The 26,735-nt window shown below is 35.2% G+C and overlaps 2 protein-coding genes and 1 non-coding gene across 3 annotated transcripts; 2 read left to right on the top strand and 1 right to left on the bottom strand.

Moving 5' to 3' along the window:
- Positions 1-3,081: 3,081 nt before the first annotated feature.
- On the bottom strand, positions 3,082-3,188 carry LOC128280356 (small nucleolar RNA R71). The gene has a single exon (XR_008270536.1). It is a non-coding gene; the product is annotated as a small nucleolar RNA R71 (small nucleolar RNA).
- Positions 3,189-24,419: 21,231 nt separating this feature from the next.
- On the top strand, positions 24,420-24,782 carry LOC108468315 (cytochrome P450 71B22-like). Its single transcript, XM_017769203.1, has one exon. It carries the CDS (start codon positions 24,420-24,422, stop codon positions 24,780-24,782), a length of 363 nt encoding a protein of 120 aa, XP_017624692.1.
- A 15-nt stretch (positions 24,783-24,797) lies between these two features.
- Positions 24,798-26,048, top strand: LOC108468314 (labd-13Z-ene-9,15,16-triol synthase, chloroplastic-like). The gene has a single exon (XM_017769202.1). The coding sequence runs from the start codon at positions 24,798-24,800 to the stop codon at positions 26,046-26,048; it is 1,251 nt and encodes a 416-aa protein (XP_017624691.1).
- The last annotated feature ends 687 nt before the right edge of the window (positions 26,049-26,735 follow it).

The raw sequence follows: 26,735 nt of genomic DNA, 5'->3' as shown, positions 1-26,735 counted from the left end.
GGCTATTTTAGCCGGTAGAAAATATTTTAATAAAAATTATTCGGTCATTTGTTCCCAAGTAGTGATTGACCCTCTTGGTAACGAGTTCAACCATTATTTAGCCTTATTCCTTAATGAAAAGGGAAACAATTGAAGGCGAATAACATCATCAGAAACGCCATTAATTTTAAACGCCCATGTTATTTTGGCAGTTTCACCCACGGCTATGTCGCACGACCGTGGCTACTTATCGTATCCCGTGTTGGGGAAGAAATTTTTGCCCTGTTTTCACATGGCCATATTGCACGGCTGTGTTGCATCCCGTGGTATGTGCACTACCTACGGCAGGCCCGTGTGCCTGGCCATGTGGTTCTGAAAAGCTTGTGTTCAATGATTTAGTTCATATGTTAGATTTTAAAAACTAAAAGTTAAAGAAAGTAATATTGTTAGTGCTCGGGTTGTCTCCCGATAAGCGCTTATTTATAGTCTAAGCTCGACTTACCTCTCTGGTGTGTGATCATGGTGGATCGAGGAGTTTACACTCCTTATCCCTGCTATAAATTTTATTAACATAAGGTTTAAGATGAGTATATTTACCTTGAACGTGCCAAATTTGGGGTGATTTACCTCGACTGTACCGTATGGAAAAATGCTAGTTACTGCAAGAGGAGTTTCTTCATTCGGTTTAGAAGTGGTGATTCAAGGATTTGCTACATCTAGTAGTACTTTGTCTCCAACTTGAAGTTGATCTAGTGAGGTATTGAGCTCGTTCTAGTGTAGTTTTGGTTTATCGTGTTTTCTCGATTTAAATGTCAGCCATTCATCTAACTCCTCGATTCGTAACCTTCGTTCTTCATGGGTAGATTCTTTGTTGTGAATTGAACATGGCTGATGTGTGTCCTTTGAACTTATTTCCTGTAAAATAGGTTGCACTGTATGATCAGTCTTCGTAGAACAATTTGTACAATCACCTTCAATTTTCGATGTGCTGTTCGGGTTGCGAGCTTAAAGGTTGATTGTTTCGTCTCCTACACGAAGTGTGAGTTCACCTGTGCCAACGTCAATAATTGTTGTAGCAGTTGCTAAAAAGGGCCTTCCCAAAATTAAAGGAACATTACTGTCATCTTCTATGTCTAAAACAACAACATCAACTGGGAATATAAATTTTTCAATTTTAACGAGTACGTCTAACCCTTATGTTGAAGACAATACCTAAGGAAAAATCCACCTAGACTTCACTTGTTATTTCACTCTGAATCGGACGATTTATTCATTCAACTTGTTCCGTATAAATCCCTAAGTTATATTATTATCTCTCTCGAGACTAACAACGTCTAACCCTAGTTTGAATAATTGAAATCTCTTTCTAATTAACGCCCTAGGGTTGCATTGACTTGATCTATGGATCCCCTTATTAAGTTTCACCCTAATCCGGCAAAATCTTGTCACCTTATCTTTAGGCGCGCAACCAACTCCACTTAACTATAACAAATTTACTCTTAGATAGGGTCTATTCCTCCTCTGAATAAGAGCTTAACTTGAATCAATGTCCAGGAATATCAAAACAAGAATTAAGAACACATAATTAAGAACAAGTCAAATATTAATCATACAATTCAGATAATAATAACAAGATCCGTCTTAGGTTTCATTTCCATTAGGTATTTAGGGGTTTTAGTTCATACTAATGCAAGAAAACATCTCAAAAGAATAAAAATAACAAAACATAAGAAAACCCAAAACTCCTGAGGGAATTTGAAAGGAGATCTTTAGTCTTGATGGTGAATCCAGCTTCTGAGATGGATCAATCAGCTTTCCTTGAGCAATTCCTTGCTTCCTCCTCTGCGTCCTCTATCTAACTGCCTTCTCAGGTGTTTAAATAGGCTTTGGAATGCCTAAGAGCCCTCAAAATTGGCCTTCTCCGAATTGGACTAAACTTGGGTCGATAGGGACACGTCCGTGTGCGGTTGCTTAAGGCCGTGGTCAAAGCTGTTAAATGGGCACGGACGTGTGATCTACCCGTGTAAATCATGCTTTGACCTTGCCAAAGGGACATGACCGTGTGGTGTACCTGTGTGAGGAAGTCCAAGCCGTGTTGATTTCGTACATTGGCCCATTTTCTCCGTTTTTGGTCCGTTTCTCGTTCCTTTCACTCTCTTATGCTCACCTAAGTATAAAACATGAAATTAAGGGATTAGGAGCATCGAATTCACCAATTTTAAGGAAAAATCATCCATAAAATGTGCTAAGCATGGGATAGAAATATGTATAAATTACGGTTTATCACTGAACTATACTACTGTTCGGTAGGTACACTTGCCTTAATCGTGATAATAAGTTAGTCTCAAGAACATTTCATTTATAAATCTTTAAAACCTGTTACGAATATCACGCATCAAGTTTTTGGCGCCGTTGCTGGGGAACTAGGATATTAGGAAAACTCAATTTTTATTACTTTAGCCACTTTACTTTTATTACAATTTAAATTTTCATTTTCTTTTCTAATTTTTCTCTTATTTCCTTCTAACAGGTTTTTCTAGTTTATGACCAGAAGAAACCCGTCAGGACCACTCTTTTTGACGGTGAGATCGACCGCACAGTCTGTAGAATCGGAGAGAAATAAGGTGAAGCCTAAGATACACAGAGGACGATTCTTCAACCACAACCGAGGAGATGGCTGAAAACCAAGAAAATCTGCTACCTCCTGAGATTGTTGTTAATCAAAATCCTGCTCCGCGCACTATGTATGATTATGATAAACCTTCTTTAACAGGAACTGAATTGAGCATAGTTAAACCGGCTGTAGCCGCAAATACTTTTGAACTGAAACAGAATACAATTCAAATTATACAACAGTTTGTTCAGTTTGATGGTTTGCAGGATGAGGATCCCAAGGCTCACTTGGAAAACTTTTTGGAACTATGTGATAAATTTAAAATTAATGGCATTTCTAATGACACCATTCGTCTTCGGTTATTACCTTTTTCATTAAGAAACAAAGCTAAACAGTGGTTGAACTCATTGCCACGGGGGTCAATCACTACTTGGGAACAAATGACCGAAAAATTTTTATTAAAATATTTTTCGTCGGCTAAAACGGCTAAATTACGTAATGATATTTCTTCCATTGTACAGATGGATTTAGAAACACTCTACGATGCATGGGAGAGATACAAAGACCTCTTGAGAAGATGCCCTCACCATGGGTTACCGCTTTGGCTACAGGTTCAAACATTTTATAATGGCCTGAATCCTTCGACTCGACAAATGGTTGACACAGCTGCTGGCGGAACCATAAATAATAAGACACCTGAAGATGCCTATGAATTTATAGAGGAGATGTCACTGAATAACTATCAGTGGCAAGTCATGAGGACAAAGCCAATGAAAATAGTCAGCGTTTATAACGTCGATACGGTCACCATGCTCTCTAATCAAGTAGAAATCTTGAATAAGAAAATTGATGGTTTCCTTAGTTCTTCACAAGTTCACCTAGTAATGTAATGCGAAGCAACTGGAGGCGGATCAAGCGGTTCAGAATACCCACCTTATGGCCACAACATGGAGAACGAACAGTTAAATTACATGGGTAACAATCCTAGATCTCAAAACAATCCCTATAGCAATACTTACAATGCAAGTTGGGGGAACGACCCTAATTTTTCATGGGGAGGCCAAGGGAATCAGAGACCACCACCTCCAGGCTTCCAACAACCACCCTACCAACAAGAGAAAAAACTGAACCTTGAGGAGATGCTAACAAAATTCATCTTAGTGTCAGAAACTCGTTTTTAGAATACCGAGACCGCACTCAAAAATCAACAAGCATCAATCCAGGGGCTCGAAACTCAGATTGGATAGCTTTCCAAGTTGATTTCTGAACGACCACAAGGTCGCCTGCCAAGCAACACTGAATCTAACCCAAGGGAGCAACTCAACGCTATTGCCATTCAAGATGAGGAAGGGCTAGTTGCAGAACCAAGGCCAAAAACAGTGGTATGCATAGGTAAGGATGAGGTAGGCTACAATGAGCCAAAGCCAGTGATTACAGAATATAAACCTCGAGTGCCATACCCCAATGCGACAAGGAAAGACCGCTCAGACGAACAATTTGGTAAATTTCTTAAACTTCTAAAGAAACTACATATTAACTTACCATTTATTGAAGCCCTTTCGTAAATACCAAGCGCAATCAAGTTTTTAAAGGAGCTTTTAACAAATAAACAGAAGTTAGATGAAGCATCGCATGTGGAGCTGAACGCGGTCTGCTCAGCCATTCTACATAATAAGCTGCTTAAAAAACTAAAAGATCCAGGGAGTTTTACAATTCCTTGTTTAATTGGTAGTTTAGATTTTAATAATGCGTTGGCTGATTTAGGGGCTAGTATCAATGTTATGCCTTACAAATTATTTAAGCAACTAGGTCTAGAGAAACCCAAACAAACGAGGATGAGTATTCAATTAGCAGATAAAACTATCAGATTTCCTAAGGGTATTATTGAAGATGTACTCGTTAAAATCGACAAATTTATATTCCCAATTGATTTTGTTGTTCTAGACATAGAGGAGGATAGCAACGTCCCCTTAATTTTAGGAAGGCCCTTTTTAGCAACCGCCAGAACAATTATTAACGTTGGCGTAGGTGAACTCACACTTCGTGTGGGAGACGAAACAATCACCCTTCAAGCCCGTAATTCTAATAACACATCAAAAATCGAAGGTGATTGTACAAATCATTTGGCTAAAACTAACCACATAGTGCAACCTTCTTTGCAGAAAACAGGTTCGAAGAACATACATAAGCCAAGCAACAACAAAGAACCTATCCATGAAGACCGAAGGATACAAATCGAGGAGCTAGATGAATAGTGGACACATAAACCGAGAAAACACGATAAACCAAAACCACGCCATGAGGAGCTTAATTCCTCCAAAAATTAACTTAAAGTTGGAGACAAAGTACTACTCGATGCAGTAGATCCTCGAATCGCCACTTCTGAACCAAATGAAGAAACCCCTCTTATGGTAATTAGTATTTTTCCATACAGTACGGTCGAGGTAAACCATTCCAAATTTGGCACGTTCAGGGTAAATAGTACTCGTCTTAAACCTTATGTTGATAAAATTAATAGCAGGAATGAGGAGTGTAAACTCCTTGATTCACCATGATCACGCACCAGAGAAGTAAGTCGAGCTTAGACTATAAATAAGCGCTTCTCGGGAGGTAACCCGAGCACTAACAGTATTAATTTTTTTAAATTTGAGTTTTTAACATCTAACGTACTAACCGAATCATGGCACACAGACTCTCTAAATACCACAAGGCCAGGCACATAGGCGTGCCTTAGGCCGTGCGAAAACAGGGCAAAATTTTTCCAGCACAGGAAGTGATAAAGTCGCCACGGCCGTGCGACATGGTCGTGGGTGAACCTGCCAAAACAACACGGGCGTTCGACATGCCTGTGCCTCGAAATTGTAGACGAACCTGTCAAACTAGCACGCCCATCCGTAGGTGAACCTGTCAAGTTAACACGGGCGTGGGCCTATGTACACGGGCGTGAGAGAAGCAAACGAAGTGAGACATGGCCGTACGACACAGCCATGTGCACTCACACGCTCGAGCAACACGACCATGGGTCAAATGTCAGACGCGCTCAAATTCAAAATTCACGAAACACACGGGAAAAAATTAGGGCACACGGGCATGTCCCACGGCCGTGTGCCCCAAAATCTATAAAAACCCCTCACTATTCATCACCTCCCTCCCCCAAAATCCCTAACCCTAGCCACTGCAACACCACACGCCCTGCCCCCATGCCCGTGCGCCGTCTACAACACCGATTTCAACGCCTCAAGTTCCTTCTTTTTGCATTTGTTTACTCTTTTCTCTCTATCTCCTTTGAATATTTTGTTTATTTCATGATTTCTCTGCTCTATTTGCTTATTTTAAATGAATTCTGATAGTTAGAACAATAGAATACTTTTGCTTATTTATAAGATTTTTGTCATTTTAGTTACTCCATTATGCTCTACATTTTCATTTTTCCTAGTTTCATGAAATTTATGCTTCCCATATACATTCATTCATATTCCTGCTACATTATTCCAATAATACTATAACTTGATACATTTAGTAGTTTTTTTTACTTCATCCACTACGTAAGTCTCATGAAATCTTCATATTTAGTTTTGTGCTTCTGTGCTATTTTTGGGATGTATTGGTTAAGTTTCGATTTTTCAACACAGGTACAATGTCATCATCACGTGGTATGAAGACTGATGTTCCCACCTCGAAGAAACGGAAATGAGCAGCGTCATCCTCGGGTCCCATCTCGAAAAATTGACACCCCTTTCTCCAATTTCCACCAGGAAATCAGGAGGAACTTTTTCAGATACTTCGAGCCTGACCTTTAAGTGTGGGCCGCTGCATTGACTGGACTGTGCTTGAACAAGTTCAGTTGGCTGACGATGTCCGAGCCCTCCTAACAATCGATCCATGGGAACTCTTCTTTGCGATCGTCGAGCCGACGTACCTTGAGCTTACACTTGAACTTTGCTCGACCTTCTATGTTCAAGATGTCATGACCAACTTCGATGACCCTAGAACGGTTCAGTTTCGTCTTGGCGATTTAGTCCACTAGTTAAGTGTGCCCGAGTTCGGTATCGCTTTGGGCCTTTATACGGAGGAGTTCATGGAAGACACCCTCCATCGCCACATCCACTACTCTCCTTCGAAGTGTTGGGATGCTTTGGTTCCAAGCTCAGCTTCCTACGATCCCAGCCGCTCCAAGGCATCGGCTCTCTCTCCCTCCTTGAGGTACCTACACGCCATCTTGGCACACACTTTGGCAGGATGGTGAGAGAGCACCGGCATCGTCAACACTCACGACACCTACGTTCTATGTAGTATGGCGAATAGGCACATCTTCGACCACGCCTACTTCATTGCCCTTGCCATTCGCCACCAGACGGAGCGATATTGGAGGGGGGTCATCTCCATTGGCCCCTATGTAACTCAGTTGGCTCGACACTTCGGGCTCCTCAACATAGCGGCCCAATCATCCTTCCTCACTCTCATTGGCCAAATGTCTCCACAGGGCATTTCGAGCATGTTACATATGAGGATGATCGAGGAGCGCCGAGGAACCTACCCTCCTCAATACCGCCTCGCCCAGTCCACCGAGGAGGAAGACCCTAAGGACATTACTGATGATGTCCCTCCATGTCACGAGGACCTACCGTCTCAACCACCACCTCCTCATCGTCCAGTTCATGCAGCGGCTTCATACACTGACATCTCTGAGCACCTTACTCAATTCGAGCAACAGTATTTTTGGCGCTTCGATAACATTGATGCTACTCTGCAGCAGATTTGTTAGCACTTCCACATCTTATCGCCACCCCCACCTCGCGAACCATCTGGCGATGAAGATGTTTAAAAACTTTTATTTATTATTTTATGTTGTTCCTTTTATTTTCTTTTAAGACTACTTTTTATTTTTCTTTCACCTTATTTTTATTAGGTTTTATAATTATTATTTTACAATTTTTAATTTCGGCTAATTCATTACGAGTACTTATTCTTCCTTATATATTTCCTAAAAAAGTTCCTAATTCTATCACAGTTATAAAGAGCTCCAAAGCTCACTATTACTCAAGAACTTGAAACTCCATTGAGAAAGGTTTTTCACGATTGCTATGCCCTGCTCGACCACGACCATAGCCAACTTGAGATATAATATTCTTTTGGCGCAGCATTTGTGGAACCCAACCTCTACCACCACCGGAGTATCCTCCTTCACCCTCATCATTGCTTTATTCAATTATTCTCCATAACCTTAATTCAAGGAGTTCATTCATCATTCATGAAGTTTCATTTCTCTCCCTATCTTATGATTATCAATCTATCTTTTTCAATATATCTATCTTTGTACATTGAGGGCAATGTACATCTTAAGTGTGAGGGGTCTTTTATATCATCATTAGAAATCCTTGAATTGTGTCTTATTCTCATGTGATCTTCTCATGCCATGATTAGAATGAATTTTGATTAATTTATGATTTTTATTGATATGACTTGAATTAAAACTTAGGAATTCATGAATTGATTGTTTAAACTTTAAGATATTAAAGAATCAAGCATGATAAGTTGACTTTTGAATTTAAAATTTTATAGGTTGTTTCTCTCAAGTTTAGGTATTATCTTGAGTTGAAATTCACAGGTTTAAACATCAAAAAGCCGTAATTTTTGTGAGATTTTGAGCATTTAGAGCACATACTATTTCTTTCATGCTCACTTTTATTGTTGCTTTGAGTGTGTTAGTATTGAATTGTTATTCTAGAACTTCCTTGACTATGCATGTCAAGACCACACCATTTGATTTGATATGTCAAAATGATAAAGGCACTTAGGTTTAACCCACTCACTCCACAAAACCCTACCTTCATAATAACCCTTAGTAAACCCTTTTGAGCCTAACAAGCCATTAATTGATTTACCCTCAATATTAACCTATACACCATTATTATTGAAATCCCTTAATTTGATCCCTATTTTTGTCGAGATTTGATTTGAACTAATTGCTTAGCTATGCTTTGCTCTTCTATGTATTTGACTTGCTTTAAAAAAAATCATACTTACATATTAGTAGTAATTTGGTATTGTTGAGCCGCAGTATCTAAATTCCATCTTCTGAGAAAAAGCTCACTTGTACTTAATTGATGTTTAATTACTTTTTCTATTTAGGCAATTTTCCAATTCAATCTCGATTCTAACCTTTTCTTTCAGCTTGTGACCACACCCTCTAACCAAAGCCATGTTACAACCCTTTAAAGATCTTTTGATTAATGTTCATTTCAATATATAGTGGTAGAGATTTGATTTTCATGCAAGTCTATGGTAATGACTTTTCATTATTGACTATTGAATGCTTCATGTATTGTCCTTAAACACCTCGAGTGATTTGAGTGAATCTTTAGTGAGGATGTGAAACTCTGTGATATTTTGAGTCGAAGGTAATTACTTAGATGAGGGGAGACACCTATGCTTTCATGATAAAATACTCAACTTGGAATATTTTGGAACTTTGATGTTCTTTCAATCAAATTCTCAATGTATGATTACTTATGGATTATTTTGAGATATTATTAATAGGAATTATAAGTTAAGAAGAATTTATTTTGATTGTGAGTTGAGGGTTTTGCTTGAGGACAAGCAAATGCTTAAGTGTGGGGGTATTTGATAAACCGTAATTTATACATATTTTTACCCCATGCCTAACGTATTTATGGATGGTTTCTCCTTAGATTTGGTGAATTCAATGCTCCTGATCCTTTAATTTCATGTTTTATACTTAGGAGAGCATAGGAGAGTAAAAAGAGCGAGAAACCGTCGAAAACGGAGAAAATAGACCCACATGGGAAAAAAACATGGCCTGGACTTCCTCACACGGTGTGTCACACGGCCGTGTCAATTTGGCAGGATCAAAGCACGACTTACACGGGTGGATCACACGCCCGTGCCAATTTAACAGCCTTGACCACAGCCTTCAATAATCGCACACGGGTGTGTCACACGGGCGTGTCCCTACCGAACCCAAGTTTAGTCCAATTCGAAAAAGGACAATTTTGAGGGTTCTTAGGCATTCCAAAGCCTATTTTAAAACTTGATGAGGCACTTAGGAAAGGGGAGGCAGGGGAGGAAGCAAGAATTACTCAAGGAAAGACGATTGATCCATCTCAAGAGTCGGATTCATCATCAAGACTGGAGATCTCCCTTCAAGTTCCTTCAGGAGTTTTGGGTTTTCTTATGTTTTGTTATCTTTATGCTTTTGAGATGTTTTCTTTCATAAGTATGAACTAAACCCCTATAACTAAGCGGAATGAACCTAAGACAGATCTTGTTATTATTATCTGAATTGTATGATAAATATTTGACTTGTTCTTAATTATGTGTTCTTAATTCTTGTTTTGATATTCTAGAATATTGATTCAAGTTAAGCTCTTATTCAGAGGAGGAATAGACCCTGTCTAAGAGTAAATTTGTCATAATTAAGCAGAGTTGATTGCGCGTCTAGAGATAGGGTGACAAGATTTTGCCGGATTAGGGTGAAACCTAATAAGGGAAGCCATAGATCGAGTTAATGAAATTCTAGGGTGTTAATTAGAAAGAGATTTCAATTATTCAACCTAGGATTAGACGTTATTAGTCTCGAGAGAGATAATAATATAACTTAGGGATTTCTACGGATCAAGTCAAATAAATAAATCGTCTGATTCAGAGTCAAATAACAAGTGAAGTCTAGGTGGATTTGTCCTTAGGTATTGTCTCAATCAATCGAATTTTCCCAAAAGTATTTTTCCAAGTTTTTCTTTCTGTGCATTCTTAGTTAGTAATTAGTTTAGACAACCAAACCTCTTAAATTTCAGGCTAGATAATAAAAAGGAAGTAAATACTAGTACTCGTAGTTCCTTTGGGTTCAACAATCCGATCTTGTTGAACTATACTACTATTCGATAGGTACACTTGCCTTAATCGTGATAATAAGTTAGTCTCAAGAACGTTTCATTTATAAATCTTTAAAACCTGTTACGAATATCACGCATCAGTAATAGATTTTAAAAACATAATTATGTATACAAATAGATTTAAAAGAAATTATATGTATAAAATAACATGGATTTAATAATGTATATAGATCAAACATATGTACCAATATATATATATATATAATAATAATTTAAATAATACATAAGATATGTAGGATTTTCCTTTAAATAAAAAGATATATAATAAAATATGTGAATAGATTTAAAAGAAATTATATGTATAAAATAACATAAGATTAATAATATACATAGAATAAAATTAACTTTATCATGAATTATATATATAATAATGTATAAGAACATTTATATAAAATATTATACAAAATGTTAAAATGATATGATATAAAAATTTTACAATAATGACTTTAAAAACAAAATACAATTATCAAAGTAGCTCAAAATATAAAAATAAGTAAACAAGAATTAAAAAAAGATGAATGTGAAATGAATCTAAAAAAATGATGAAAAAATTAATTAAAATAAAATTAAAATAAAAGAGATAATTTACAAATGAAATAAACTTTTGAAATTAAAATGAGGACTAACGCGCAATGCACGTGAACATGCGAGGATTAAAAATGCAATTATTCCAAGTTTCTGAATGCACCATGTAAACATGGATCAAATCAAAACAGCACACAAGTTTTAGGAAAGAATTAAAAACAAAAGATACATAAATGTGACCTAATTAGATAACGGCAAAACAAGGAGGGACCAAATGCGCAATTAACCCAAATCAATTAGGTGCGCGGATCCTCCCCAGGTCGAGTCGGTTCATGCGTGGGTTCCTCCATCACCTAAACGGCGCCATTTCATTAGCTGTTAAAGTTGGAAAAAATTTCTTTGAAAATATTATTTGCCATTTTCTAAAGAACAGCCATCATCCTTACTAGGGTTATGGCCTCTCAAAGGCTACCCTTCAATGCTTGCTACACCACCAAATATGGTGGCCGACGCGCAAAAGATAGCCTGGATCTGACCGACCATGATCAGGAAAGTCAGGTAAGTGTTCATTTCTTTCCTTATTTTTATTTTTATACGTTAACAACAATAGAAGAAGATAAAAAAAATGAAAGATCTAGATGAAATCAACTTTAAATCTATTTAAAAAAATAAGAGGGATAGATCTATCAAAACGAAGAGGATTTCAATACCTCCTTTTATCTTTTTTGCAATCACAAAGTAAATCCACCCTTGAAATCAAACGAAAGCCAGATCCACTAAAAAAATAAACGCAACCCTCTACTAAATTTAATTGATTTTTTTGTATTCCAATATGCCTTCGTAATCCATTTACAGTAGAAATGATGGTTTTTTATAGCCGATTTACAGCATAAATAAAAGAAAAATAAAAATTCTATTTTCTTGCTGTCATTTGCTGGCTTATTTTTTCTGTTATTGGCATTACTGCTTTTGTTATTCTTCTCGCAGGTTCTATGGCCATACGGAGCAAAAATCGCTCATAGTGACGTGGAGGAGGCTTGAATGCTGCGGTACTGGTTTCGTGTGAGGCTGTTGCGCACTTGAGCTTGGTGGCTTAGGGTTTCCAGAGACCTCACCTGTCCGAGCCATTTAGGCCAGACAATCGGGCTATTTTAGAAGTGGATTGTTAATTTTTTCAAAAGAGAGATTTGAACCCATAACCTCAAACACTCAATCAATGCTCTTAACCTCTAAAACAAATAATTAATTATAAAAAATTAACAAATAAAATATTCAAATTTTTGGGGCATTAGAGTTAAATATTAAACACATTATATGTGCAAACTTGTTGTACACAAATAGAGAACATAGATAAAATTAATATATGAATTTGATTCATACAAAATATTAATTTTATATATTTTACAATTTATTAATATAAACAGTTATATTAATTGATTTTGGTCAAAATATAAAAGACATGGAAATTAAGATTTTTTGGAAAGAATATAATTAATATATGAATTTGATTCATACAAAATATTAATTATATATATTTTACGAATTTATTAATATAAGCAGTTATATTAATTAATTCTGTCAAAATATAAAAGACATAAAATTAATATTCTTTTGGAAGGAATATAATTAATATATGAATTTGATTTATACAAAAATTAATTGTATACATTTTACGAATTTATTAATATAAATAGTTATATTAATTAATTTCAGTCAAAACATATATGACATGGAAATTAATATTATTTTGGAAAGAATATAATTAGCATATGAATTTAATTCATACAAAATATTAATTGTATATATTTTGTTGAATTTATTAATATAAACAATTATATTAATTTAATTTCGGTCAAAATATAAAAAACATGAAAATTAATATTCTTTTGGAAAGAATATAATTCATTTGTCTAACTTCCTATTTTTCTTCTCTATTAATAATAAGGAATAATCATATATTCTTTTGAAAAGAATATAATTCTTTTTCTAACTTTCCATTTGTCTTCTCTATTAATAATAAGGAAAAATCCTATATTCTTTTGAAAAGAATATAATTATTTTTCTAACTTTCCATTTGTCTTTTCTATTAATAAGAGAATAATCCTGGTTTTCCTTTTTAATATGTGATATCAAAGAGGATAAAAGGATGATAATCTTTTAGTGTGTTAAGGTTACCAAGTTAATAAAATAAAGGATTAGAAACCGTTTTTAATTCTTTCTGAAAAATTCAAGAGAAAGTGATTGTTCTTTTTTACGAGGTGAACTATGTAGAGGTCGAGATATTTTTCGTTGTGCCATGGAATTGACATCGAATCAGCAACATCCTTCTAACGTTTTCAGTAAAGAAGTTATATTTCAACCTGCTTCGCTCATCGTACATGGATCTGTGGTTGATGATTGTCGAAATAATTTTTCCGCTACACCATGAGGCGTACTAGCAATCCAACAGAGAATATGGACCGCATTGAGCAACCCCGACACCAACAAAGGGTGCCTCAACGTTACATCCTTCCAGACAACTCTGAGGTTCCAACATTTTTTATCCTTGTAAATTTAATTATTGGTTGATGTATATTTTTGAAAACAACATTCACATTACATTATTGTATATAATTTTGGTCAACATGTTTAATTTTCATACTTATTTGAAAATGATATATTTGATCCAAATATTACATCTAATAAATTTTCGCATCAAGTCGTGAACAATATACACTGAGGCACTGATCCAAATGGTACATTTAAAACTCGTGAACAATATACACCCAGGAACTGATCCAAATATTACATCTAATAATTATTGGTTGATGTATATTTTATTTCAAGTGATTCAAAAAAATTATTAGTGAAGGTAAGAATGAAAAATACAAAACTAAGACTAATAAAAAGAACCAAAACAGAAGGAAATAAACATGGGATTAGTAAAACAAACTTGAAAAAATTTGGAAAAAAATGAAAAAAAAAAGAAAAAAAAAAGGGGGAGAAGGTTTTTCATTTTCCTTTCTCTTGTTTTTTTTTTTCATTTTCATTATTGATGCAAGTCTCAGGACCCAATTTCAGACTCATGGATGTGATGGGCTTACACTACCTCAAGACCCAACCAAGCTGTCAAATTTCAAGCTGAAAAGATTAGTTAACTCGTGACAAATATTTGTACGAGATGTAGACATTTATGGATTACGATGTCTTCATAACATTTGAAGACCAATCTCTTAGCTTCGAAACACACTTTAAATTACTTGATTTTGAGTTCAGGAACTCAAGTTACAATCGTTTTAGTTTAAATAATATTGGGTTTAAATAATATGACGAGAAATACTGCATGGCCAGAATTTCTGGACAAGATTATGGCGAGAATTACAAGATTTAGGCTTTTAATTTGAGTTTAAATAATATTGGGTTCAAGTTTTAGGCTTATTTTTTTATATATTAGCCCAATATTGTATTTATCACCTCTTATAATTTTTTATTATTTTATTCTAATTTTTTATAATTATGAAGTATTTTAAGTTATTTAGGAGTTTTATGTCGACAAAAAGTTTAGATTAAAATTACTTCTTGTTTATGTTAATTAGAGTTCTAGTAATCAAGAGTTTTATTTAGATTTATTTAGCTAGTCTATATAAAGGCCTTTACATTGTACACAAAATCAATTCATTATTATTTAACTTCTCTTTTGAGTTAATAAATTCTCTTTGAGTTTTTCTTTTGTACAATTTCTCTTGAGTTTTCTTTTAGAAGAGTTTTAACTGAAACAGCCCGACTTTGAGCCTAGTCGGAATAATAGTTTCGGAACCACTAATTCAAGGCCGGATAAATTATTTTTAATATTATTTTATGTGTTATAGCATGATTATATGAGTGCATAAAAATTTTGGTGAAATAATTTTAGCGATTGTTTACTTAATTTCGAAAAAGGACTAAATCGCATAAGGGACAAAAGTTTTATTTCATTAGCTAAAGGTGTCAATTAGCTATGGAACATTAAATTAGAGGTCTTTATTGAGTAAATAGACCATAAATTTGTTAGTGGCTGAATATAGGGACAACAGAATTGTAAAGTCAAAATTAGGTGAAATTTGGTAACTAATTTGACTAGAATATAATAAAATAAGGAAAAAGTTATCATTTTTTTTTTCATTTCTTCTCTTCTCCCCTGATTTTCTTCAAGAAATAACGCCATGGGAGCTTGAAATTTTCAGCAACTTTAGAGTCTTGCAAGTAAGTGATTTTGATGGTCTTTCTTAATGATTTTGTACTTTTGGGGCCCTTGTAGCTTAAGCTAACTAATGGGAGGGCTATTTTGAAAAATGATTGAGAGTTTGTGGTTTTGACATGATAGTAATCATGTTTATTTCTGAAATTTTATGGAATAAAATGAATCATGGTTGTTAAACAAACAACTTTTGTGAAAGGATTTTCATGAAAACACCTAAAATAGACCATTTTGTAAAGATGATAAAATGAGTGATAAGTATGAGTAATAATTGGAATTTTGGGCTGCTTCTAGTATACAAAGAATTCATCTAGGCTTGGTTAGTGATAAAATTTGATGAAAATCGATTTATGATCCTAGGGGTAAAATTGTAATTTTTACAAAGTCTAGGGGCAAATTTGTTATTTTACCAAAAATGCAGTTTATAAAATGTCTTGATTAATGTGATGATTAAACTAGTAAATTTTATTGTTATAGATTAAGAAATACGAAATCTAGACCTAGATTGGGGGAAAGCCAAGCTAGTGGATTAAAAACCGACTAGTCGCCCACCTTTTGTATACCGAGGTAAGTTGTACATAAGTAAGGAAAATTTATCGTTATTATGTGTGGAATGATTGAATTTGAAAAATAATGTTGAATATGCTTATGATTAATGCATGATGAAATTTAATGTGGTAAATTTCTGGTTGAACCTAGGAATAGATTGGATATCCATGCCATTACATTTGGGTGATATGTGTGCTAGTGTAAGACCATAGCTGGGACATGACATTGACCACATTATGAGAGCCAGTGTAAGGCCATGTCTGGGACATTGCATCGGCCACATTATGAGAGCCAATGTAAGACCATGTTTGGAACATGGCATCAGTAATGTTATAAGAGCCAGAGTAAGACCATGTCTGGGACATGGCATCGGCCACATTATGAGAGCCAATGTAAGACCATGTTTGGAACATGGCATCGAAAATGTTATGAGAGCCAAAGTAAGACCATGTCTGGGACATGTCATCGGCATTGAGACGAGAGCTAGTGTAAGATCATGTCTGGGACATGGCATCGGCCTCGACATGTGAGACAGTGTAAGACCATGTCTGGGACATGGCATCAGCAATTTACTCTCTTGTGTGAGGATTATCAGATATCCTTTAGTACCCCAAATGATTTCACAGGTTATTTTAAAGCTTATGATAAAGATATGGAATGATATAATCATGTTGTGAGTGGTACATGTTCTTATTCGAAACTCATGATATATGAGTCTAGTTAGAATACCTTAATGGTAAGAATGACATGAGTAAGTTCTATCTATGAAAATGATTTTGGGACGATTTTGTAATCTTTGCTTATACTTGTGATATATAAGCATGTAGTGATATTTACTTTTATTCACTCAAGAATGTTGTGTTGATTTATAATATTCTAATGTTGTGTTGATTTATAATATTCTATGTGTTTAAAAACGTATAGTTGATGTTGTTACTTATTTATATGCAGCTTATTAAGCTCTATGCTTACTTCCTCTCTTTTCCATTTTCATATAGTGCCGCCAAGCTAGCATTAGGAATCCAGGGATGTCAGAGGCATCAATCACACTATCACCTGAAGCTTTTGGTATAGCTAGTTTAAATATTTTAAGTGTGGCATGTATAGGGACTTGGTCTTTTGTCTAGTGTCATGTTAGTTTAGCCACAAGGGTTGGCTCATATGAATGTGATATTCATTTTGTATAGGCCATTAATGTTGGCTAATATTGATTATTATTAAATGAATTTGATGAAAATTTTCATGGTTGTGGTTATTTTGATTATGTGTGTGTTATACTTGGATTGGTTACGTTTGATGTTGTGTAGGTTGGTGCAAGTGAGGGTGGCAAAAAGGCTTGGTAGATAGCCTTGTTTTTTATCCACACGGGCAGACACACGGGCGTGTGTCTAGACTGTGTGTGACAGATGGTTTGTCTTATGAGCGTGTAGTCAGGTCGTGTGTCCCCTACACGTAAATTTGGAAAAATAGAATGCTCAGTAGCAACCACACGAGAGGAGACACGGCTATGTATCTCAACCGTGTGGAGGACACGGCCTAGTACACAGGCGTGTACCATGGCCGTGTGCCCTTAAAGGGTTGCTGACATTAGAAACAAAATGTCAAGGTTTTTGTACATAGGCTGAGACACTGGCGTGTCATAGCCGTATGAGAGACACGGGTCATGGACATGGGAGTGTGCCAAGCCATGTGAAAGCCCCTATAGGTTCGAATCAAAAAATAAATTTGCACGGGCTAGGAACACGAGCGTGTCCCCATATGTTCAAGCTGTGTGAGCCACATGAGCCTTAAACATGGCCATGTTAAGAAGACACACGGGTGTGTTGCCCTTTCACACGGTCATGTGCCCCTATTTGCTTTGAAATTTTTCAAATTTTTCTAAAGTGTTTAGTTTATTCTCGAACCATTTCCAAAGCATGTTTTGGACCTCGTAAGTCTATATTAGGGTCGTTAAGAAAAAGTTTGAAAGTTTCAAAAATCGAACAAAATTTTGTGACCCGAAAATGATTGTGTGTATGTGTTTAAGCAAGGTAACATCTCATATCCTGTTCCGGCATCGAACTCGGGTAAGGGGTGTTACATTAACAATCTTTTCAAATTGTGGAGATCATCATCTTTATCATTTGGTATCAAATTTGGGTATTTTGGGTGTTCTTTGTGTTCTTATAAACTAATTTCCAACCAACAGCCTCAACTTTGGGTACTCGTGACAATGATGATGATGGGGACAATGAAAATCCTTGTATTCATTCTAATACTGGAAGACGAGGATATCGTTACACTGATGAAACTTTGGGTTCTTGTGAGAAGAATGATCTCTGTAACATCCCGAATTAAGGCCTAGCCAGAATAGTGGTTTCGAAATCACAAATCCGATTTTAAAATAATTATTTCATGATTATTATAAGGTCTAGGATATGAAAATAAGCATGTGTTAAAGTTTCATGAAAAAATTCTATGTGTAAGGTGTCTAATTAGAAATTAAGGACCAAATTGAATAAATTACAAAACTTGGGTTCTAGAATCAATTAGTATGAAATTGCTATGGATTATTAATTAGAGGTCCTTAAAGAGTAATTTTCTAAATTTCTAAGTTTTTGGACAAAAATGGGCATGCATGGAAAATTTTGGAAGTTTAGTAACGAATGACATTTTGGTCATTTGGTAATAAACTAAATAAAAAGGGAAAAATCAAGCTAAAATCAGCTCATTTTCTTTTACATGCTGCCGAAATTCTAAGGGTCTCCATAGCTAGGGATTTCAACATTTTCAAGCTCAATAGTAGTGCTCCCTAGCCTCGTTTTTAACGTTCTTCGTATTTTTGATATCCTCGTAACATGCTCTCTCTATTTCTACCCATATTTCAAGCTAGGGTTCATGTTAAAAAATTTACCCATGCATGAGATGTTTGTGTTTTGATGATTTATGGAGTTAAAGAATTTACCCATGCATGAGATGTTTGTGTTTTGATGATTTATGGAGGAATATGAGAGTTTAAAGGATAGTAAACAACTTTTACTAAGTAGTTTTTCATGGAAATGCCTTAAGGGACCATTTTGTAAAAGTTGTGAAAATGGGTAGAAAAATGTGAAATGAAAGAAAATGTAGGCTGCTATAGGCAAGAAAAATATTCGGCTATACTTGGATAACTTAGAAATTCCATGCATCTCATTATACAAGCCTTAGGACTACATTGTAAATGTGTGAAAGGTTAGGGGCAAATTAGTCATTTTGCCCAGGGGTGAGTTTTAAATCCTAAAATGAAAAATGTGATGTATTAATAGTCAAATTTTATTGATATAGACCCCGAGGAACCAATTCTAGATGTCGATCGTGGAAAACGAAAGGTTTCAGAATAATCGAAATATGAAACCGAAGCAATTACCAGGTAAGTTCATATAACCCGAAGTAAACTCTTCATATACTTAAACATGCATATTCTTGAATGTATGAAAATTTAGATATTCATGGCATGATAATTCATGAAATACGCTTATGTAAATGAAAGATGATAAATGTCTTGGTTGAAATTGAAAGGGAGATCCGATGGATAAACTATGGCTTTCAAGACATGAGATCCTGCATGTGTTGTAGAAAAGGATTTAGCCCGGACGAATAATCCAATGATCTCAAAATAGAAAGGATCTAGCCCGGACTGGTGTTCCTTGAGTGATCGAGACTCCCGAAGAATATGGGTGCATTAAGGATTTAGCCCGGACGGGTAATCTGATTGAGGACTGAATTTAGCCTGGACTGGCAATTCAGATCCGAGCTTATGAGAGCAATTGTCATCAAGAGAGATTTAGCCTGGACTCGTAATCCCGACATTGCTTTATGAGCTACTACTATGGGGGATTTAGCCTGGACTGGTAATTCCAGCGTAAGATATAAAGTTCACAGGAGTGCGTACTTAAGATGATAACTTATATGACTAGACGGTAATTAGGCTATCCATCGAGATTTCTGAGAAATTCAATGGGATTAACATGAGAAATAGGAATGGGAATATTGAATCGATGAGCTCATCTAATATTAATGATATGATGCATTGTTATGAGACTAACTTGATGATTGAGTGCATGTGATAGGGAAACTAATTCATGCTTGTTGGAATTATTACCTATTGTGGTTGTATGTTAAATAATCGGTAAGTTACTTTCCAATTATCCGGACTTACTAAGCATATAAATGCTTACCCTTTTCTCTTTCCCCCTGTCTTACAGAGCTCGTGGACTCGTGAAGATTGGAAGACGGTTGGAGAATCAACACACTATCGACTTGTTCTACTTTGGTATATAGATACTTTTTATTTTGTTTAATGACATGTATAGGATTTTTGGTTATTTTGTTATGTGTCATTTGGCTAGCCAATGTAAGGGTATAAATGGTATACTTATTCTTTTGTATATGGCCATGAGATATGGTTCATATTTATGTAGGTTGTAAACCTACTAATAATGCATGTTTATGATTAAATGTTTCATGAGGTATGATGATGAGGTTTATCATGAATGGATGTTTGAAATGGAACCTAATAATTTGAGAGTGGATATAGCATATAATGTATATGGTTATAATATGGCCTAAGCATAAAATATGCTATGTTAATCCTTAATGCTAAAAGGATAATTTAGCATGTACTAAACCGATGAGATGAGGTTAACATGCAATGAGTTATGTCAAAGTTATTCAAAAGTATAATTAGGCCATGTTACATACCATTGATATCTTTAACTGCGTATGGATGATAGAGGGTGACCAAAGGCTTGGAAAATAGCCCTGAAAAGGTCCACATGGGTAGACACACAGGTATGTGTCTAGGCCGTGTGTGACACACGGTCAGCCTCCATGGGTGTGCTGCCCGGTCGTGTGTCCCCTGCACTTAAAATTTTAGGTCAATTTGCATGGTAGTAAACACACGGGTAAAGACACGGCCGTGTGTCTCAACTGTGTAGAGGACACGGCCTAGCGTGCGGGCGTGTGCCTCAAAATGAATGATGATGTCATAAACAGAATGTCCAGCATTTTGGACACGGGCGTGTCTAGGCAGTGTGAGGGAACAGGACAGGGACACAGGCTTGTGCTTGGCCGTGTGAAAATCCCTGTAGGTTCGAAATGAAAAAAATAAATCCAAATAATTCAACACTGATGGGACACATAGGCGTGTCCTTAAGCACACGAGCATGTGAGGCATAACCCTAGTAATTTTTCTAAAATTTTTTATAGTTCTCGGTTTAGTCCCGGATCACTTTTAACATATGTTTTGGACCTTGTACGTCCATAATCGGGACACTATGATATCGTGTAGTCAGTTTTAAATTAGAATGAAAATTTATAACTTGTATTTTTCGAAAGTGTCCGAGTATATGTCTGGTAACGCCCCGTACTTGTCCCGGTCTCGAGTACGGGTAAGGGGTGTTACAATCCCAAAGTATATTGTGAGTGAGAATTAAAAATTAAACTTATGCTTCATCACGATAAATGCTCGGAAAAGGAAAAAGTCTTATTGGCGAGCTTTGAATTTTCAAATTATGCGCTGAGTTTGTGAATTCAACTTGGAATTAATAGTCAAAGAAAATACAAAAGGGTAATTGAAACACGAGATGAGTTGAAGCAAGTGATGCGAAAGCATTACATTCCTTCTTATTGCTACAAAGAGGTCAAAATGAAATGTTAACGCCATATTCAATTTAATTGATCAATTGATGAGTACTTTAAGAATAGATGGCCAAACGAAAGGAGGAGTACAACCAATCTCTCACTTTTTGTGAAATGTTATTAGTGTAATTCAAAAGATTATGAGGATTTTGACCGCCTTCGAACTTACCAACGTCTAAAGTAGAAATCCTGCACAAAAGATGTGAAATACGGTATTCACAAGTATACGAGTCAGATTTTAATATAGTTACAACAAAGTAGGTAAGTACTCCGAGGATCGTATCCAATGGAGGCTAGCACTACCTTAATTCAAATCTAAACATAAATAGATCTAATTAGTACTTTAATCAAATTATAGTACGGAGAATTAAAAGGAGTTTGATAAACTATACTAAAAAAAATAAGAAAGGAATAAATGAAAAGTAAATAAATGAAAAAAACGAGAAATCAAATAATCAAATATGTATCAAATCTGGGCATGGGTGATTAACTTGCTTTGGTAGTTATAATCAACTGTTGTCTCAGGTTTTCTTATTTAATCAACTATTCAATACCCCAATAGGATCTTCCGATTCGTCTACTGAAATACTGAGTCGGCAAGAACAACTTGTCTTTCGACGTCACAGTCCAGACCGGTTCAGGGTTAAGGTGTTCACGGATAGGCCATACCAAATTTGGGTTAATTTCCACCTTAATGACTTCCTAGAGTTGTCAGGCCTAGAGTTTAGATTCTTTCTTTCCTGAACAGCTAATCCATTAAGAAATCCCTATAAAATAGTTAATTATTCATACCTCCACTCACTAATCCCCCATAGGAGGACTAGTTCCTCATGGATCTAATAAACGATATAAACTTGATGAAAAGAATAAATATAAAGAACAATAATAGAGTTTAGAAGATGCCTAATTTGTATTGGAATTAAGCTAAAAATCCTCATAGAGTTTGACAGTAATTTTAGAATCTGATTTCTCCACAAAAGTAAATAACAAGGTCGAAAATAAAATCTAAAACCTAAGAGAATGGAAAAACTAAAGACTAAATCTAAAGAGAAAATCATACAATATGAAAGGTGTGTATAACATGTACAAAATGAACCTATTTATAGATTTTAGGGTGGTCGTCGTCCTTAACCTAAGTCAACTACTGTCCTCGTGCTTTGTGAGGAATGCAGTAATCAAGAAGAATGCAATAATATTTCTGTTACTTTGTACAGGAGTAGCACATGCTTTTATATAACAAAAGTAATCTAACAGATTAACTGACAACTAACTAACAACTAACAGATTAACTAACTTTCTTTATTAGCTACTCTAACATAAAATAGGATTCATAAACTCGATTAACTCAATTTTTTTTCATTTGATTCGCTTGAATGTTCACCCTTAGGTTTGGAGGCACCGACGAACACTATAGATTTCAGTTCATTCTCATACATGATTTTTCATTTGGGTAATTTTTATAAACAATTATTTCTTTTGAGTCGGTTTTGAGAAAAAACATAGAGAGATATCTAATGTATAATAACAAAAAAGAAGGTTTCATTAACCTTAATCCTAATAAGTCCATCTGCTTGGAACTCCCAGTTAACAATATAATCATAATTAGCCACTGATGTAGCCGTTCGAACCACTAACCTTACCTTTGGCCTGATCTAAAGGTCCACCCGAAATGTGGGAGGGTTTGGGCAAAAATGTATGCTCGAAAAATGCGTTTGGACAAAAAAAGTAAGGCCTGTTTAAAAAATAGGTCGGCGCCTCAAGTAAGACATTTTTGGTCCAGGCCCAGCTCAGCCCGAATTCACTAAAAGATAAAAAAATGCTATTTTTGAAATATTATTTTCTTGTTGTTTCTCCCTATTTTGCTACCATTTTACTATTGCGTTGCTACTATTTTATTTTTATTGTTTGGATATTGTATAAAATTTGTTTTATTGTTAATTTTGTTATTATTTTAGATGCATTTATTAATTTTGTTATTATTTTAGAGGCATTTACTTGTTAAGTTTCATATATCTTAGTGTTATTTAAGTATACATATTTTTTAAATTTTATTTTCAATTTGTTAGGAAATATTTATTTTGATGTTTTTAGTATTTTTGATGTACTATATATATTTAAAAATTAATACAAAGTGGGCGGGCCTTGATTTAATATTTTTATCCAGGTCAGGCTTGGCAAATTTTAGGCCCATTTTTTGGGCCGGGCCCAGGCCTAATTTTTTAGGTGGACCGGATCCATGAACACCTCTAATTGATAAGGACCAAAAAGGTATTTGCATCTATTTGTTATTCGAATTGTAAAATTCAACTCGACTCGAACTTAAAACTCGAATTACTTATTTGAGTTGACTCAAATAACTCGATTCGGTTAACTTGAAATTTAAATATTTTTCAATTTTTTCAAAATCGAATCAAGTTTTACTAACATCTACGAACAATTCAAATATAATTATATTAGTAATTAACTTCCATCAAATCAACCCTAAAACCCGAATTAAACACTAAAAACTTAACATTATTTTCTTTAGATATTAAAATACATAACTTTTGTTAAAAAAACTTGTCAAAGTTGAGTACCAAATTATATATTAAATCAATTATTTGAAGTGTTATCAAATTAAATATTTAAAATTTATTTTCAGTTTTTCTAAAGAAAGCCCCAGCTTCAGCTCAATCATGTACTAATTTTAGACAAATGTATAAGTATTTTATTTAAACAATAAACTATTATTATTTACAGTAAATAAGTTGACCAAGTTACGTGTTTGGTTATCCTACACTAATTTGTGTTGATAAAATATATTATTGAAAAAAGTTTTAACAAACAAAATTGTATGGGTAAAGATTACTTCCAATCAAGCTGTCTATATAAAGGGCAAACAAGATTGTCATGCTGCAACAATTCGAGGCCAAGCTCCTTAACTCTTACTGCTCCCCCATTTTCTCATTCACTTTAATCTCTTTTAATGGCGGTAATAACACTTTACACTGTTCTGATAGCAGTAGTAGCCATGTCTCTACTTTCACTGTCATTCAAGAAGCTGAGGAGCACAAAGGTCAAGTTGCCACCAGGCCCCTACGGCTTACCGCTCGTTGGCTACCTGCCATTTCTTGGCAGAAACATCCACCAAACTTTCATGGAATTGGCCAACATCTATGGTCCAATCTACAAGCTCTCTATTGGACAGAAATTATTTGTCTTAATTAGCTCTCCCACCTTGGCAAAAGAAGTGGTACATGACCATGACATCTCATTCGCCAACCGCAACCCAACCATTGCAGCACTGGCTTTCTCTTTCGGTGGAAAGGATATTGCATTCACACCCTAAGGGCCAGAATGGCGCATGCTGCGCAGGATCTTTGTCCATGAGATGCAGAGTAATGCCAATCTTGATGCATTTTATGCTATTCGGAGAAACCAAGTCAAGAAAAGTATTAAAGATGTATATGGCAAGAATGGAACAACCATTGACGTGCGGATGCTAGCATATTCAACTGTCATCAACATGATGACCAGCATGTTCTGGGGTGGCACGCTTGAAGGAGACATAGGTGCTAACATCAATGCTCAGTTCCGAGATGCAGTATCGGAACTCCTCATTATATGGGGGAAACCAAATATTTCGGATTTCTTTCCATTTCTGGCTAGTTTTGACATTCAAGGGATACAAGGAGATATGAAAAGGGCATCACGATGGATGGAGAAAATCTTCGATTTTGTCATAGATCCAAGAACTAAAAATAATACAAATATTTCTAATAATGACTTTTTAGATTTCCTCTTGGAGTTCAAAGATCATGAGACAGGGAAGTCGCTCTCCCGACCACAAATCAAAGCCCTTTCTTGTGGTGTGGTTTCTCCTTTCAACTATGTTCTTTCTTCCCTTCTATATTACATGTCACCACCTTGGCAAAACTTGAGTCCCCTTTTGGTAATTTACTTCGTATGTTCAATTTTCAATGGACAGGACATAGTAATTGGGGGCACCGGTACAACCTCCACCTCTTTTGAGTGGACAATGGCAGAACTAATGCTACACCCGGAAGTAATGAAAAAAACCCAGGAAGAATTGACAAAAGTTGTAGGTGATGCCAACGTTGTGGAGGAATATCACTTTCACAAACTGCCTTATCTCCAAGCAGTTGTGAAGGAGACATTAAGATTACACCCATCGGCCCCATTGTTGCTACCTCGCTGTCCTTCCCAAACTTGCACCCTGGGTGGATATACTATTCCAAAAGGTGCAAAGGTGTTCTTGAATGCTTGGGCTATGCATAGGGATTCTCAACTTTGGGAGAATCCGTATGAGTTTCGGCCTGAGAGGTTTGTTGGTGATTCTAATAAACTGGACTTCTCTGGGAACAAATTTCACTATATTCCATTTGGATCTGGTAGGCGAATGTGTGCGGGGCTTCACCTCGGGGAGAGGATGTTGATGTATACTTTGGCTACATTTCTGCACATGTTCCATTGGAAAGTTCCGGATGGTGAAAAGCCTGACACTGGTGAAAAATTTGGAATTGTCTTGGAGAAATCAACGCCCTTGATTGTTCTTCCGACCCCTAGATTGAACAACTTAAAGCTCTATCACTAGAATTATCTCATCCTTTGACTAATGAATTTATGTTTTAGTAGAAATGAGGATTTAAATTTTATCATATACTAGCAGGCTTAGGCAAGAAAATTTTGGTAAAAGTACCACAAAAACCTCTTATTATATCTTGGATTGTATTTTAGTCTCTCTATTAGAAAAGAATGAGCAAATTAGCTCATGTACATTAGATGAGTGAGCAAAACCTCTCTGTGTTTATATATAATTTATAATAACAAATTTATCTCTTAATCTTTACACACTTATTCAATTTGACCCTACTCTTTTATTAAAAGCAAATTAGAAATTTTTAAACTAATAAGACTAAAAGGTCAAAAGGCTTTAGTACTGATTAAAAAGATCAATTAAACCCTTTTAAAATTAAAAAATATATTTAAAAACCATAAAATTATAAACAACAATTATAAAATTTTTATTAAAAAATAAAAACATCGACCCATTAAAATTTAATGGTTATAATTTTTTAAAAAATTGACCCCAACTCTTTTATTGGGTCAATATTTTTACTTTTAATAAAATTTTATAATTTTATAATTTTATAGTTTTTAAATTTTGTTTATAATTTTATAATTTTTAATAATTTTAAATTTTAAAAGGGCTTGATTTACTTTCTTTTTTTTATTTACTAAGGCCTTGTTGATCGTTTAGCCTTATTAGTTTCAAAATTTT

Source organism: Gossypium arboreum, chromosome 8, assembly GCF_025698485.1.
Source record: "Gossypium arboreum isolate Shixiya-1 chromosome 8, ASM2569848v2, whole genome shotgun sequence".
In the NCBI taxonomy this organism is placed as follows: domain Eukaryota; kingdom Viridiplantae; phylum Streptophyta; class Magnoliopsida; order Malvales; family Malvaceae; genus Gossypium; species Gossypium arboreum.
The sequence above is the reverse complement of the archived record's forward strand: the minus strand, read 5'-3'. Positions and strand labels throughout refer to the sequence as shown.

Excerpts from the sequence above, each read along its gene's own strand:
- LOC108468314 (XM_017769202.1), top strand. The coding sequence starts at position 24,798 with ATGCTGCGCAGGATCTTTGTCCATGAGATGCAGAGTAATGCCAATCTT.
- LOC108468315 (XM_017769203.1), top strand. The coding sequence starts at position 24,420 with ATGGCGGTAATAACACTTTACACTGTTCTGATAGCAGTAGTAGCCATG.